The sequence below is a fragment of the Chiroxiphia lanceolata genome, chromosome 22, assembly GCF_009829145.1.
Source record: "Chiroxiphia lanceolata isolate bChiLan1 chromosome 22, bChiLan1.pri, whole genome shotgun sequence".
Classification (NCBI taxonomy): domain Eukaryota; kingdom Metazoa; phylum Chordata; class Aves; order Passeriformes; family Pipridae; genus Chiroxiphia; species Chiroxiphia lanceolata.
The window spans coordinates 815677-828590 of record NC_045658.1 but is presented as its reverse complement, the minus strand read 5'-3'; the positions used below and the strand labels follow the sequence as shown (position 1 = coordinate 828590).

The 12914-nt window shown below is 55.3% G+C and overlaps 1 protein-coding gene across 5 annotated transcripts; it reads right to left on the bottom strand.

Annotated features, from left to right (window-relative positions):
- Positions 1–2131: 2131 nt before the first annotated feature.
- Positions 2132–12496, bottom strand: MFAP2 (microfibril associated protein 2). Of its 5 annotated transcripts, XM_032709205.1 has the most exons (11): positions 12444–12496; positions 11008–11191; positions 10207–10308; positions 7460–7518; positions 4847–4933; positions 4421–4447; positions 4250–4336; positions 3703–3744; positions 3469–3556; positions 3285–3358; positions 2132–2561 (listed from the first exon to the last, which is right to left on the bottom strand). In XM_032709205.1, exons 4-11 carry the CDS (start codon positions 7494–7496, stop codon positions 2458–2460), a joined length of 546 nt encoding a protein of 181 aa, XP_032565096.1. In that variant the 5' UTR covers positions 7497–7518; positions 10207–10308; positions 11008–11191; positions 12444–12496; the 3' UTR covers positions 2132–2457. The 5 variants fall into 5 exon arrangements, with proteins under 5 accessions (XP_032565096.1, XP_032565095.1, XP_032565098.1 ...); XM_032709204.1 differs by lacking the exon at positions 12444–12496 and having other exon boundaries at positions 11008–11327; XM_032709207.1 differs by lacking the exon at positions 12444–12496 and having other exon boundaries at positions 11122–11327.
- Between the last annotated feature and the right edge of the window lie 418 nt (positions 12497–12914).

The window sequence follows — 12914 nt, the reverse complement described above, 5'->3', positions numbered from 1 at the left end:
ACCTTATACATGGGAGATACACCCTATAGAAGGGAAATATACCCTATAAATGGGAAATACACCCTATAGATGAGAAATACACCTTATACATGGGAGATACAACCTATAGAGGGGAAATACACCCTATAAATGGGAAATACACCCTATAGATGGGAAATGCACCCTATAGAGGGGAAATGCACCCTATAGATGACAGAGAGACTCACTATAAACTAGACAGACACCACCTCCAAGAGATATAAGTCCTACAGGAGGTACTCTATATGAGAGCTGCTCACTGTATACCAGAGCTGCACCGTATAGAGATACGAGGGGTGCTGTGTATGGAACATGCCCCATAGACAGGAGACACATGCTGTGTACAGTAACCCTATAGAGACACCCCCTGTGTATGAGGTGCAGGCTACAGGTGAGGGAAACACCCTACAGATGAGAGAAACACCCTATAGATAAGAGAAATCCCCTCTAGACAAGACCTATGGTCTTCAGGGAGGGAGACAACCTGCAGACAAGAGGGAAACCCTATATATGAGAGTCACCCTATATTGCAGAGCTGCACCCTGTACACAAGAGAAACGGGCTGGGGACTAAAGCCACACCCTATAGACAAGACATGCACACTGTACAGGAGAGCTGCACCCTATAGAAAAGGAATACAGGCTGGAGAGAAGAGATACACCCTATATATGAGACACACCCTATAGACATGAGCTGTACCCTATACATGAGAAACACACACTATAGACAAGAACTAGTCATATATGAGACCTGCACCCTATATAGGGCAGCTACACACCACAGACAAGAGCTGCACTCTACACACAAGAGAAACGGGCTGGGGACCAAAGCCACACCCTATAGACAAGACATGCACACTATATAGGAGGGCTGCACCCTATAGAAAAGGAATACAGGCTGGAGAGAAGAGATACACCCTATATATGAGACACACCCTGTAGATAAGAGATACACACTATAGAGGAGAGCTGCACCCTATAGAAAAGGAATAGAGACTGTAGAGAAGAGATACACCCTATATACAAGAGCTGCACCCTATATACGAGCTCTGCACACTCTACAGAAGAGCTACAACCCATACATATCATATAGGAGAGCTGAACACCCTGTAGGAGAGCTTTATCCTGTGTACAAGAACCCTATAGACAAGAGCTGCACCCTCCAAAATTTCCCATAAGAGACCTGCAGGAACTCCCCCTTGCCCCAAACCCCTCCAGCCCCCCCCCGTTTCCCTGATGGGAATCACACCCCAAACTTCCCCCCTTTCCATAGGGAATCTGAGCCCCAAACACCCCAAAACCCTTTTATTGTCCACAACTCCCAGAATTGACCCCAAAATCATTTATCCTGGTCTTTTCTCTATAAAAGCCCCCAAATTACCCCCCCACTGCTCCACATCCCTCCAAACCACCCCAGAATAACCACTTTACATCCCCCCAAATCCCCTTTATTGTCTGTAACTCCCCAAATTTACCCCAAACACGCCTGTACTGAACATTTTCTATGACTCCCCCAAATCTAACCCCCCCACATCCCCCCAAACCACCCCAAAATAACTATTTTACACCCCTTGAAACCCTTTAATTGTCCAGAACTCCCAGAATTTACCGCAAAATCGTTTATCCTGTGCTTTTCTCTATAAGAATCCCTCAAATTAAGACCCCTCTCAAATCACCCCCCACTGCTCCACATCCCTCAAACCACCCCAAAATAACCATTTTACACCTCCCAAAACTCTTTTATTGTCTATAACCCCCAGGATTTACCCTAAAATCGTTTATCCTGTGCTTTTCTCTATAAGAATCCCCCAAATTAAGACCCCCCCCAAGTCAAACTCCCCTAAATTACCCCCCCACTGCTCCACATCCCTCCAAACCACCCCAAAATAACCATTTTACACCCCCAAACCCCCCTTTATTGTCTGTAACTCCCCAAATTTACCCCAAGCACACCTGTACCGAACATTTCCTATAAGACCCCCCCAACTAAAGCCCCCTCACTTCTCCACATCCCCCCAGACCCACCCCAAAATCAACCATTTCACGCTTCCCAAACCACCCCAAACCTCCCCAAACCCGCCCCTCACAGCCCTCCCTCCCGCGGGCAGGGCCGAGAATCGCTCAAATCCTTGGAAAACCCCCTGGAAAACCGGGAATCCTCCCCAAAAAACGAGCCGGGAGCCGCGGTCGGTGTGGGATTCTCTCTGTAGAAAACTCGGGGCCGAGCCCCCCCTTTTCCAAAACGACAAAAGAAAATCATAAAAACAATAAATCCCCCCCCTTTTTTTTTGTTTTTATTTTGGGTTTAATTCTTTCCGCGCACAAAAAAACCGGTGGGAAAAAAGGCTCTTTTCCATGCCTTTCCCGGGTTGTGGAGCATCGCGGCGGGCCGGGAACGGGGCCGGGATGGGTGGGATGGGGTCGGGAAGGGGGTCCCGGCTCAGCAGCCTCCGCAGCTGCGGGCGCAGGACGCGCCTACGGCCGCGCAGAGCCCGCTCGTGGCCATCACCCCGCACTTGGAGAACTTGTCCCGGCACAGGTCGGCTGCGGGAAAACGCCGGGATCAGCCAGGAACGCCGGGAAAGAGGGGAGGAGAGGTGAGGAACCCGCCCCCCCGGTGGGGATGGGAACGGCGGGAGGATGGGGGGGGCAGCCCCCCCAAAATAGGGGCCCACGCTCAGGGATGGGCAGAGAGCGGCAACGGCTCATCCCGAGGGAGGGGATCCATCCCCATCCCCATCCCAAACCCCATCCCCATCCCCATCCCAAACCCCATCCCCATCCCCATCCCAATCCCAATCCCCATCCCAATCCCAAAATCCATAGGTTATCCCATGGGGGAGGGGGATCCATCCCCATCCCAAAATTCACAGCTCATCCCGTGGGGGAGGGAGATCTATCCCCATTCCCATCCCCATCCTCATCCCAAAATCCACAGCTCATCCCATGGGGGAGGGGGATCCATCCCCATCCCCATCCCCATCCCCATCCCCATCCCCATCCCCATCCCCATCCCCATCCCCATCCCCAATCCCCATCGCATCCCATGGGGGAGGGGGATCCATCCCCATCCCTGCTCCCAAAACCCCCCAGCAGAGCCTGGCCCATTCCATGGGAGTCGCTGGAGCAGCTCTGTTTGACCGGGGGGATTTTTCCCCGATAATTCCCGGGGCAAAGGCCTCGAGCGGGGCCAATCCTGACCCTTTGGATCCCGATCCCTTCCCACCCTTTGGATCCCGATCCCTCCCCACCCTTTGGATCCCTCACCTCGCAGCAGCTCCTCGTGGGCGCACACGGTGCGAACACAAATCTCCTTGTTGATGACGTAAACCCGGCGGAGGCTGGATCGGGAACGGGATAGAAGCCATGGAAGGGGGAAGGGGGGGGGGTTGGGAAAAGCAGAGGGGATTCCCAAGCTTTTTGGGAGGGTCGGGAAGGGTTTCCCGCTCACCTGTAGAAGCAGATCTCGTTCAGGCACTGCTTGCACGGCTTGTGCACCGAGTAGAGCCGTGTGCAGGGATACTGCTCCTCCCGGCAGTCTGCGGGAAAACGCTCTGGGAATTCCCTGGGAATTCCCGCAGAGGGACCCGAACACCTTCCCCCTCCCCCCCCTCCCCCCCGGATCGGCACATCCCGGCTCCAGAGGGGTCAAAGGCAGGATGAGCCCCCCGGGATCGACACTCACCCAGAGGTCCCGGCTCCGTGGGCTCGGTCTCGGGGGCGGCAGCTGAGGGGGGAAAGGGGGGGAAGTTTAGGGATTGGGGAAAAGGATCTCCCCGCCCTTTCCCTGGAGTTTAGGGATGGAGTGTCCTGCTGTGGGCACCCGGGAGGAGCAGAATCGGGATGAGGGAGCAGACTTGGGGGAGACCCCCCAGCCCTGGGATTGAGGAGGCCAAGGGGGTTGTCACCCACCTTGGGGAGCTGTCACCCACCGTGGAGGGTCTGTCACCCACCTTGGGGAGCTGTCACCCACCCTGGAGGGTCTGTCACCCACCTTGGGGGATTGTCACCCACCTGGGAGCGATGTCACCCCTCTTGGGGGCTTATCACACTCCTCAGGGGGTTGTCACCCACCTTGGGGACTGTCACCCACTTTGGGAGGTTGTCACACTCCTCAGAGGGTTGTCACCCACATGAGGGGACTGTCACCCACCCGAAGGGGTTGTCACCCCCCTGGAGGGTCTGTCACGCACCTTGGGGGCTGTCACCCACCTGGGGGGGTTGTCACCCACCTGGGGTCGGGGCCGGCACAGTTTCCTGCTGGGATTGCTGCTGGGATTGGTACCGGAACTGCTCCTCGGGGGCACGGGGGGTGACATCTGCAGGGACAGACGCAGAGCAGAGGCATCCCCCAAAATTCCCGCCCCATCCCACCCCCCCGGCACCCCCCGGGGGTCACTCACCGTGGTAGTCATAGTAATCCTGGATTTCTGGGGAACAAAAGGAAACCAGAGGCTGAGGTTTTAGGGAGCAAACTCAGCCCAGCCAGGCCGGGGCTGGGCAAGGAGCTCCCGAAAATTCAGGTGGGAGCGATGGGAAAACACCTCTGGACATCCCAGGGATGAACTGGGAGCATCCAGCAGGTGGGGTTTGGAGGTTAATGAAGGTTTAATGGATAATTAATGAAGGTTTAATAAATAATTGGCAGCATGAGGGAGGGGAGAGGAGGGGGAGGAGAGTGTGTCACATGTTGGAATTCAAGGGGCTGGAGAAAAGGGATTGAGCAGAGGATGTTGGAGGGAAAAGAGGGATCAGAGTGGTGGGTGTTTGGCCAGAGAAAGCAGGAAATGAAGGGGAAAAGAAGCATTCCCAGTTGTGGGAGCTCTCACCTGCCTGCTGGTCGTACTGGGAATACTGGACGGGCTCGGGGTAGGTGATCCCCTCAAAGCGGCTGTACTGGCCCTGCACCAGCAGCACTGCGGGACACGGGGCGGTCACCAGGGCACGGACACCCCCAGCCAGGGACTGGGGTTCCCAAAATCCCCTCCCTCTGCCCTCTGTGTCCCCGGGAAGAGGCTGCTCCTGGATGAGGGAGCAGCACCAGCCCGGGGTTACCCAGCGTTATCCAGCTGGGGCTGATCCCATGGATCCGCAATCCTGGAGAAGGGTCCAGCACCCAGGGACCCCGGGGATGGTCCCGACAGGGATGACACCCCCTGCATCCTGCTGGGAGCTCCCCCTGCCATGGATCCAGGGGGAAAATGGGGATCAAAATCCAGCCTGGATGAGTTGAAGGGATCAGAATGTTCGGAGGGGGGATCAGATCATTCCCATCCCCATCCCTGTGGATTGCAGGGATCCGTCCTTGGACACAGGGATCATTCCCATCCCCTTGGATGACAGGGATCCATCCATGGACACAGGGATCATTCCCATCCCTGTGGATTGCAGGGACCCCTCCCCTGGACACAGGGATCATCCCCATGGATGGCAGGGATCCATCCACGGACACAGGGATCGGACCCATCCATGGACACAGGGATCATTCCCATCCCCATGGATGGCAGGGATCCATCCACGGACACAGGGATCATCCCCATGGATGCAAGGATCTGTCCATGGACACAGGGATCATTCCCATCCCTATGGATGGCAGGGATCCATCCCTGGACACAGGGATCGTTCCCAGCCTGGTGCCAGGAGCATCCCTGAGCTGGGAATGATGGGATTTCTCCCCCCTTCCCCCCCTTCCCTTGCCCTGGAATGTTTTCCATGTGTCCCTGACCGTTGTTTCCCCCAACGTTTTCCAGGCTCCAGGCGCTGTCCCCTCCCTCCCTGTTTCCATCCCATCTTTCCCAGCCCTCCCAGGGGGTTATAAATCTCATTTTCCTGGATTTTATCCCAGCCCTGAAGTGACAATTTTGTGCCACCTCCATGGCCCCAGAGCAGGAGGTGCCAGACCCCTCGTGCCCCCAAATCTGAGCCATTCCCAGCCTAAATATTGGGAATTTTGGGTTGATTTGAGGGAATAACGGGGACAAGCCCTGCCTGTCCCACTGGGGATGGTGGCACCTCCCTCCAATGGTGCTTTTGGGACCAAGAACTTCACCCTTTGCAGCCTAAAAAATGGATTTTTGGAGGCTCCAAAGGAGGCTTTGGTCCCCAAAACGGGACTCTGGGAGCTAAAAATGAGGCTTTGGGCCAAAAAATCGAGCATTTGGCTCCAGAAATAAAGATTTGGCCTCTAAATCTGCAGCTTTTGGACCTTCCAAACCAAACTTTGGGCCTCTAAGCGGTGCTTTTGGGCCTCAAAAAGGGGGTTTAAGGCTTAAAAATTAAGGTTTGTAGTCTAAAAATGAGGTTTTCAACCACAGAATCAAAGCTTTGGACTCCAGAAATGAGCATTTGTGACCTAAAAAAAAGAGGTTTAGCCCTAAAACTGGGGTTTAGACCCTAAAAATGAGGCTTTGGGATAGGAAAATAAGGGGTTTAGACCATAAAGGTGGGGGTTTGACCCTAATAATGAGGTTTTCAATTACAAAATCAAAGCTTTGGACTCCAAAAATGGGGATTTGGGACCTAAAAATGAGGCTTTGAGACCTAAATATAAGGGGGTTAGCTCTAGAAGTGAAGTTTAGACCCAAAAATGAAGTTTTGGGACCTAAAAATAAGGAGTTTAGCTCTAAAAGCGGGATTTAGACCCTAAAAATGAGGGGTTAGACCCTAGAAACAAAGTTTTCAACAAGAGAATCAAAGCTTTCGGCTTCAAAAACAAGGATTTGGGACCTAAAACTGAGGCTTTGGGATCTAAAAAATGAGGATTTTACCTCTAAAAGAGGGATTTAGACCCTAAAAATGAGGGTTTAGACCCTAAAATCAAGGTTTTCAACAAGAGAGTCAAAGCTTTGGACTCCAAAAATGAAGATTTGGGGTGTAAAAATGAGGCTTTGGGACCTAAAAATAAGGGGTTTAGCACTGAAACTGGGGTTTAGACCCTAAAATAAGGGGTTAGACCCCAAAAATGAGGTTTTCAATTACAAAATCAAAGCTTTGGACTCCAAAAATGGGGATTTGGGTCCTAAAAATGAGGCTTTGAGACCTAAATATAAGGGGGTTAGCTCTAGAAGTGGACTTTAGACCCAAAAATGAAGTTTTGGGACCTAAACATAAGGGGTTTAGCTCTAAAAGCGGGATTTAGACCCTAAAAATGAGGGTTTAGACCCTAAACCCAAAGTTTTCAACAAGAGAATCAAAGATTTCGGCTTCAAAAACAAGGATTTGGGACCTGAAACTGAGGCTTTGGGATCTAAAAATGAGGGGTTTAGCTCTAAAAGAGGGATTTAGATCCTAAAAATGAGGGTTTAGACCCCAAAAATGAAGGTTTGCCCCCTCTGAGATGCGTCTGAGTTCAGAAATGAGGGGCTGGCTGGTAAAAATGGAGCTGTGGAGCTGGAAAACGAGGATTGGGATCATTAAAGTGGCCTTGGGGAGGGGCCACTCACCTGGCAGGCACAGCATGAAGAGCCCCGTCCCTCTCATCCTGCTGGAATGACGGAGGAGTCTGCGAAGAGAGGGAATGCCGAGGGATCGGGGGAGGGGCCCCAGGGAACCCCCTCATTCCCAGCCCTCACACCCAGAGATGCCCCCGGGAATTGGCTCGAAAAAAAACCCCTCCCCAAACCCTCCGAAATTGAGAAGCTTTCCCCAGAAAAGGCAGGCGGCCCCCCCCCCCCCCCCCCCGCCCCGCAATTCCCGGGGGATTCGCGAGGACCAAGCCCTGGAATACCCGGAGGCAGGACGGGGATGGGAAAGGCCGGGATGGGGGAGGAGAGGGTTGGACCCCCCGGGGACAACAGAGCCCGGAGGGGAGCTTTGGGGCTCCTTTCCTGGGATTTCCAACCCAATTCCTTGGGAAAGGGCTCGTTCTGGGGCTTCCCTGCTGGGAAATGCAGTCCCTCAATCCAAAGGGATGCAGAGAATTGAGGGGGAAAATAGGGATTTTAGGGAAAATAGGGATTTGAAGGAAAATCCTGTGCAGGGGCTGGGGTTTGGCAGCCGTGGGCACTCCTGCTTCCCTGGAGTTTTCCAAGCCTGCTTTTCCTGGCAGGAAGATGGGCTGAGGCTGGGATGGCAGGAATGCCAGCAGCCCTGCCCCTCATCCCGAGCCAGATCCAGGGGGAAAACTGAAGGGAAAAGAGAAACTCTTCTCAAAACCATCCCAGATCCTGGTGGGAATGAGGCTCCAGCCCTGGCACACTGGGAAGGGGGGGTCAGTGGGAATGGAGGCACCAGCAGCTTCCAGGGATCCCGTCCTGACCATCATGAGGATGGCACATTCCAGGGATTCCATCCTGACCATCACCAGGCTGGCATATTCCAGGGATCCCATCCTGACTATCACCAGTGGGGTACATTCCAGGGATCCCATCCTGACCATCACCAGTGGGGCACATTCCAGGGATCCCATCCTGACCCTCACCAGGCTGGCATATTCCAGGGATTCCATCCTGACCATCAGTGGAGTGTGGGACCTTCCAGGGATCCCATCCCAACCATCATGAGGGTGGCACATTCCAGGGATCCCATCCTGACCATCCCCAGGCTGGCACATTCCAGAGACCACATCTTGCACCATCCCAACAATTCTCTCCCACAAACCCTTCCTGCCCCCGTGTCCTCACCGTCACCACAGTCCAGCACCTTCCAGGGACACCAAACCCAGATCCTGCCCCAAACCCAGAGCTGTCTCCCAAAAAACCCTCCTGGCCACCAAGTCCTCACCAGCACCACGGGACCACATCCTGCCCCCCCCCCCTCCCGAGGACCAGCAGCTCCCAGGGATTGTGTCCTGCCCCAAACCTGGAGCTGTCTCCCAAAAAACCTTCCTGCCACTGTGTCCTCACCGTCACCAAAGCTCCTCCCAGTGACCATGTCCTGTCCTGCCACCAGAGCTCCATGTTCTGGTCACCACGTCCCCAAGGTCACCAAAGGCACCTTCAGGGACCAGGTCCTGCCCCAAAACCAGAGACATATCCCAAAAAACCCCTCTGGTCACCACAGCCTCAAGAGCAACCAAGAGCAGCATCTTCTGGGGTCCCATCCTGCCCCATCCCCAAAGTGCAGCCCCTCCCAGGGATCCATCCTGCCCCAGACCCAGAGTGTTGCCCCTCCTGGTCCCCGTGTCCCCAGGGCCACCAGAGCCCCTTGCAGGGCCCGTATTGTCCATGTGACCAAGGCCCAGCACCTCGTGGCCACCACGTCCTGCCCCTGCCCCACCCCCAGTTCACCCTCCCGGCCCCACATCCCCTCCAGGATCCTCAAGGCCCTGGAGGTGTTGCCAAGTGACTCCAGACCCTTCCCAGCTTTGGGACACCCCCGGGGTCATTCCCCACCTGAGCCGGGTCGAGGTGGCCAAGCCCAGCCCTGAGGGTGCCCAGGGCAGCACCCCCGGCCCCCCATCCCCACCCCAGGGTGCCCTCGGTGGCACTCAGTGCCCTGCGTGTCCCCACTGCTTCCCACGGCCCAGGAAGGCCCAGACATGGATTTAGCCAGGGCTAAATGTGTCCCGGGATAACAGGGATTGTGGGCGGATGAGCGGGATCAGCGGCGGCTTCGGAGGCTCTGCCGGGCGTTGGGGCTGCTGGCAGAGCTCGGCTGTGGGACAGGGGCTGGGGCCTGCCCAGGGGGGACCCAGAGGAGCTGGAGGTGCCCATCCTGGCCTTTGCTGCTTCTCCAGGTGCCAGAATCCCGTGGGATTCCAGCACTGACATCCTGTGGCTCCAAAACACCCTGATCCAGTGTCTATATCCCACCAGGAGAGCCTGGGACAAGGCTGCTGGGTGTTTGGATGGACGGATGGATGATGGACGGATGATGGATGGAGGGATTTCCATCCATCTGGGATTTCCTCCAGAGCCATCACACTCCATCCTTGCCCCATTCCCAAAAACCCGGCCCCACAGCTTGGGAGCGACCTCCCCTTTCCCCCCAGACCAGCCTGCAGAGCTTCTCCCGAGCTCCAGCTCACGGGATTCCCCCCAGACACGGAGCTCTTGGCCCGAGCTCGGCCCCTTTGGCCGCGGGACGGGGACAGACGGGTCACGTCTCCCCCGACGGCGATTCCAAAGTCTGTTCCCGCCGGCGCCCCCGGAACGGCACCGGCACCGCCGGGACACCCCAAAGCCACCAAGGAGGGCACGGAGCCACCTCCACCGTCCTCCTCCTCCTCCTCTTCCTCTTCCTTCCCCACCTTTGCCTTTTCCAGGATGGGACCCGAGATTCCCTCTTTCCCAACACTCCGTGCAGGGGTCCGGCGGTTCCAACCGCGCCAGATGTTTTTGCAACTCCACATCTGGGAACAATCAACCCCGGAGAAAGAACAGCACAGTCCCTTTCATTCTGCTAAACCCCACCTTCCCCCAGCCTCCCCCCCCTCCCCCAGCTGCTTTTCTTTTTTTTCCCATTTTCCTTTCTTTTCTTTCTTTTTTTTTTTTTTTCCTCCCTAGCTCTCCAGTTGCCAGAGAGTGGGAGAACAAAGGGAGTATAAAAGGATTCCCATTTTTTTTGGCCCTCGCCCAAAGGTACAAAACTCGGTGCCCCCATCCCTGTTTTCACACCTCACTTTTTCCTCGGGGTCCCGTCCCCCCAAATCCACAGAAACAATCAAAGAGCCCTTTTTCCAGGGTGGAAAAAAAACCCACCACGGCTTCCTTCAGGTTTAGGCTGAAGGTTTTCAGCTTTAGGATATTTTTAGACTTTCTGGAAGTGGTTAAAAATCTCCTCCAACAACTGTCAGGCCTCCAAAATTGGTGGTGTCTCCCCCCCCCCCCCCCCCCGCGGCTGCCGTTCCTTCAGCACCCCAAAAATCGAGTAGGGTTTGGTTTTCTGGGATTAAAGAGTTTTAAGCAGCTTTTCCGAGCTGCCCCAACCCACGAAGGTTCTAAGGTGATTTTGGAAAGCCCCAGGAACGGGGGTTTAGCCCCCTTTGCTGCTGGGGGGGGGGTCCCCAGAATTCCTGGGAATGGGGGAGTCTCTCCCGCCTGGTCCTTACCAGTTGGTGACGGCTCTGCCCTTTCCCACCGCCTCGGTCTCTTCTCTCTGCTTTCCAAAAACTCTGGAAATGAGAGTTAAAAAAACCCACAAAAACCCAAAAAAAACCTCCTACCTCCAACATGGGGGATCCGCTGGGTCCTAAAGCCACACCTGGGCCGGCCCCTTCCTGCTCCCGCTGCTGCCTGGGAGGGGAAAAACCGGGATAATAATTCCAAATATTAACCAGTGAGAACTTCTCGATGCGAAGGGCATCGGGGCAGGTGGGGTTTTGCTGGTGTTGGGGTTTTTTTTCCCGGTTGGATGAATTTTAAACCCATTTAAGAGCAAGGAGGGAGAAGGATTCTGTGCAGCACCGGCACGGATCAGACTGGGATTCGTGCTGCTGGAGGGACAGATCCAAGGATCAGGGCAGGGAATTGTTGGATCATCTCGTCAGCTTTTGGGAAAAGTCAAATACATCCCAAAATTTGGGCTGCTGGGCCCCCGTCCACCCTCCTGATCCACTGGCATTAGCGCTCCACCTTCCCTGGGGCAGAGGATGCTGCGATCCTGGGGGATTTAAAGCTTTATCCCACGATGGAGGGGGGGAAAAGGCAAAATTCCCCTTTTCCCACCCAGGCTGAGGACGTGCAGCCCTGGGTGTGTGGGGGGTAGCCAGCACTGCTGCCCGTGGGGCCCCCTTTTCCCTGGATTGCTGGCGGCTTTCCAGAGGACACGGGATACCGGCGGCATCCCGGCAGGGCTTGGGACGATCCCCAAAACCCCCCGAGACTGGAGGTGACACAGAGCCCAGAGCTGCGGGACAAAAACCTGTAGATTTCAGGAGTAAAACCACAGGGAGCAAACAGAGGGTGCTGGGATGGAGGGGAAATGACTCTGGAGATGGGAACAGGGATGAGGAGCCGTGATTTTCATCCATGGGACAGGATTCCACCCGGCTCACACTGGGTTGTGCAGCCAGGAGAGGGACTGACTGCTCCCAAAACCAGCAACACACGGATTTGCAGAGCAGGACAAGCAGCAGACAGGGTTTAAAGAAGCTCCCATCTCCTCCTGAGCCTGGTTTTCCAGGCTGAAGGATGGATAAAACCATCAAATGACTCCAAACACAGCTGCTCCCGGCCCCCAAATCCAGCATTATCCTCATCCCAGTCCTGGTAACCTTTATCCAAGGGCAGGAGCTACCTGTTAATAATTAAATGGACTTTACAACCCCCCTGGGGCCGGGAACACCCTCAGAATCCAGCCAAGCCAAACACCCTGGGGGGAGTGTGGAAATTCCAGGGGGAAAAGGAGCCCTGGGTGCCTTTGCTTTGCAAACGGCCAAGAACAGGCAGAATTCTGCAAGATTTGTGTGTGGGGAGGTTTTTTTAGGCTCGGGAAAGTCTGGTTTAATAACTCCAGCCTTGGCTGGGATTTCAGGAAACCTCTTACCTCTGCTTGTGCCTCATTTCCTGACCTAATCCCCAGCTCCCGGAGGGCAGAGAGGCCGCCGGCGCTCGGAGGGGGAGAGACTTTCCATGGAGACAAGTTCCCGCAAGAACCAGCCTCTGATCCAAGAGCCAGGCTCGCAGGCAGCTGGAAAAGCCTGGGAGGGGGATGCAGGCAGCACATCCCCCTCCCTGGGGATCAGCTCTTCCCACCTTGGGATGCGGCGGCTCCGTCCACCGGCTTTTCCTCGGCTGCAGGAGCGAGGTCTGGGAGTCCCGGTCAGGCCACCTGGGTTTTTCCAGCAATGGTTATTATTTTCTAGGAAATTCCAGCTGGAAAGAGGCTACTTAGCTCAGTTCGGGCTGCCGGAATCCCAGCGGTGTCATCCCTGGCTCTGCTCCCTGCTTTCGAGCATCGGAGCGCCTTCCAGATGGGCCAGGGAATGAGGTGACCCCAAAACCTCTGCCCTGCTCC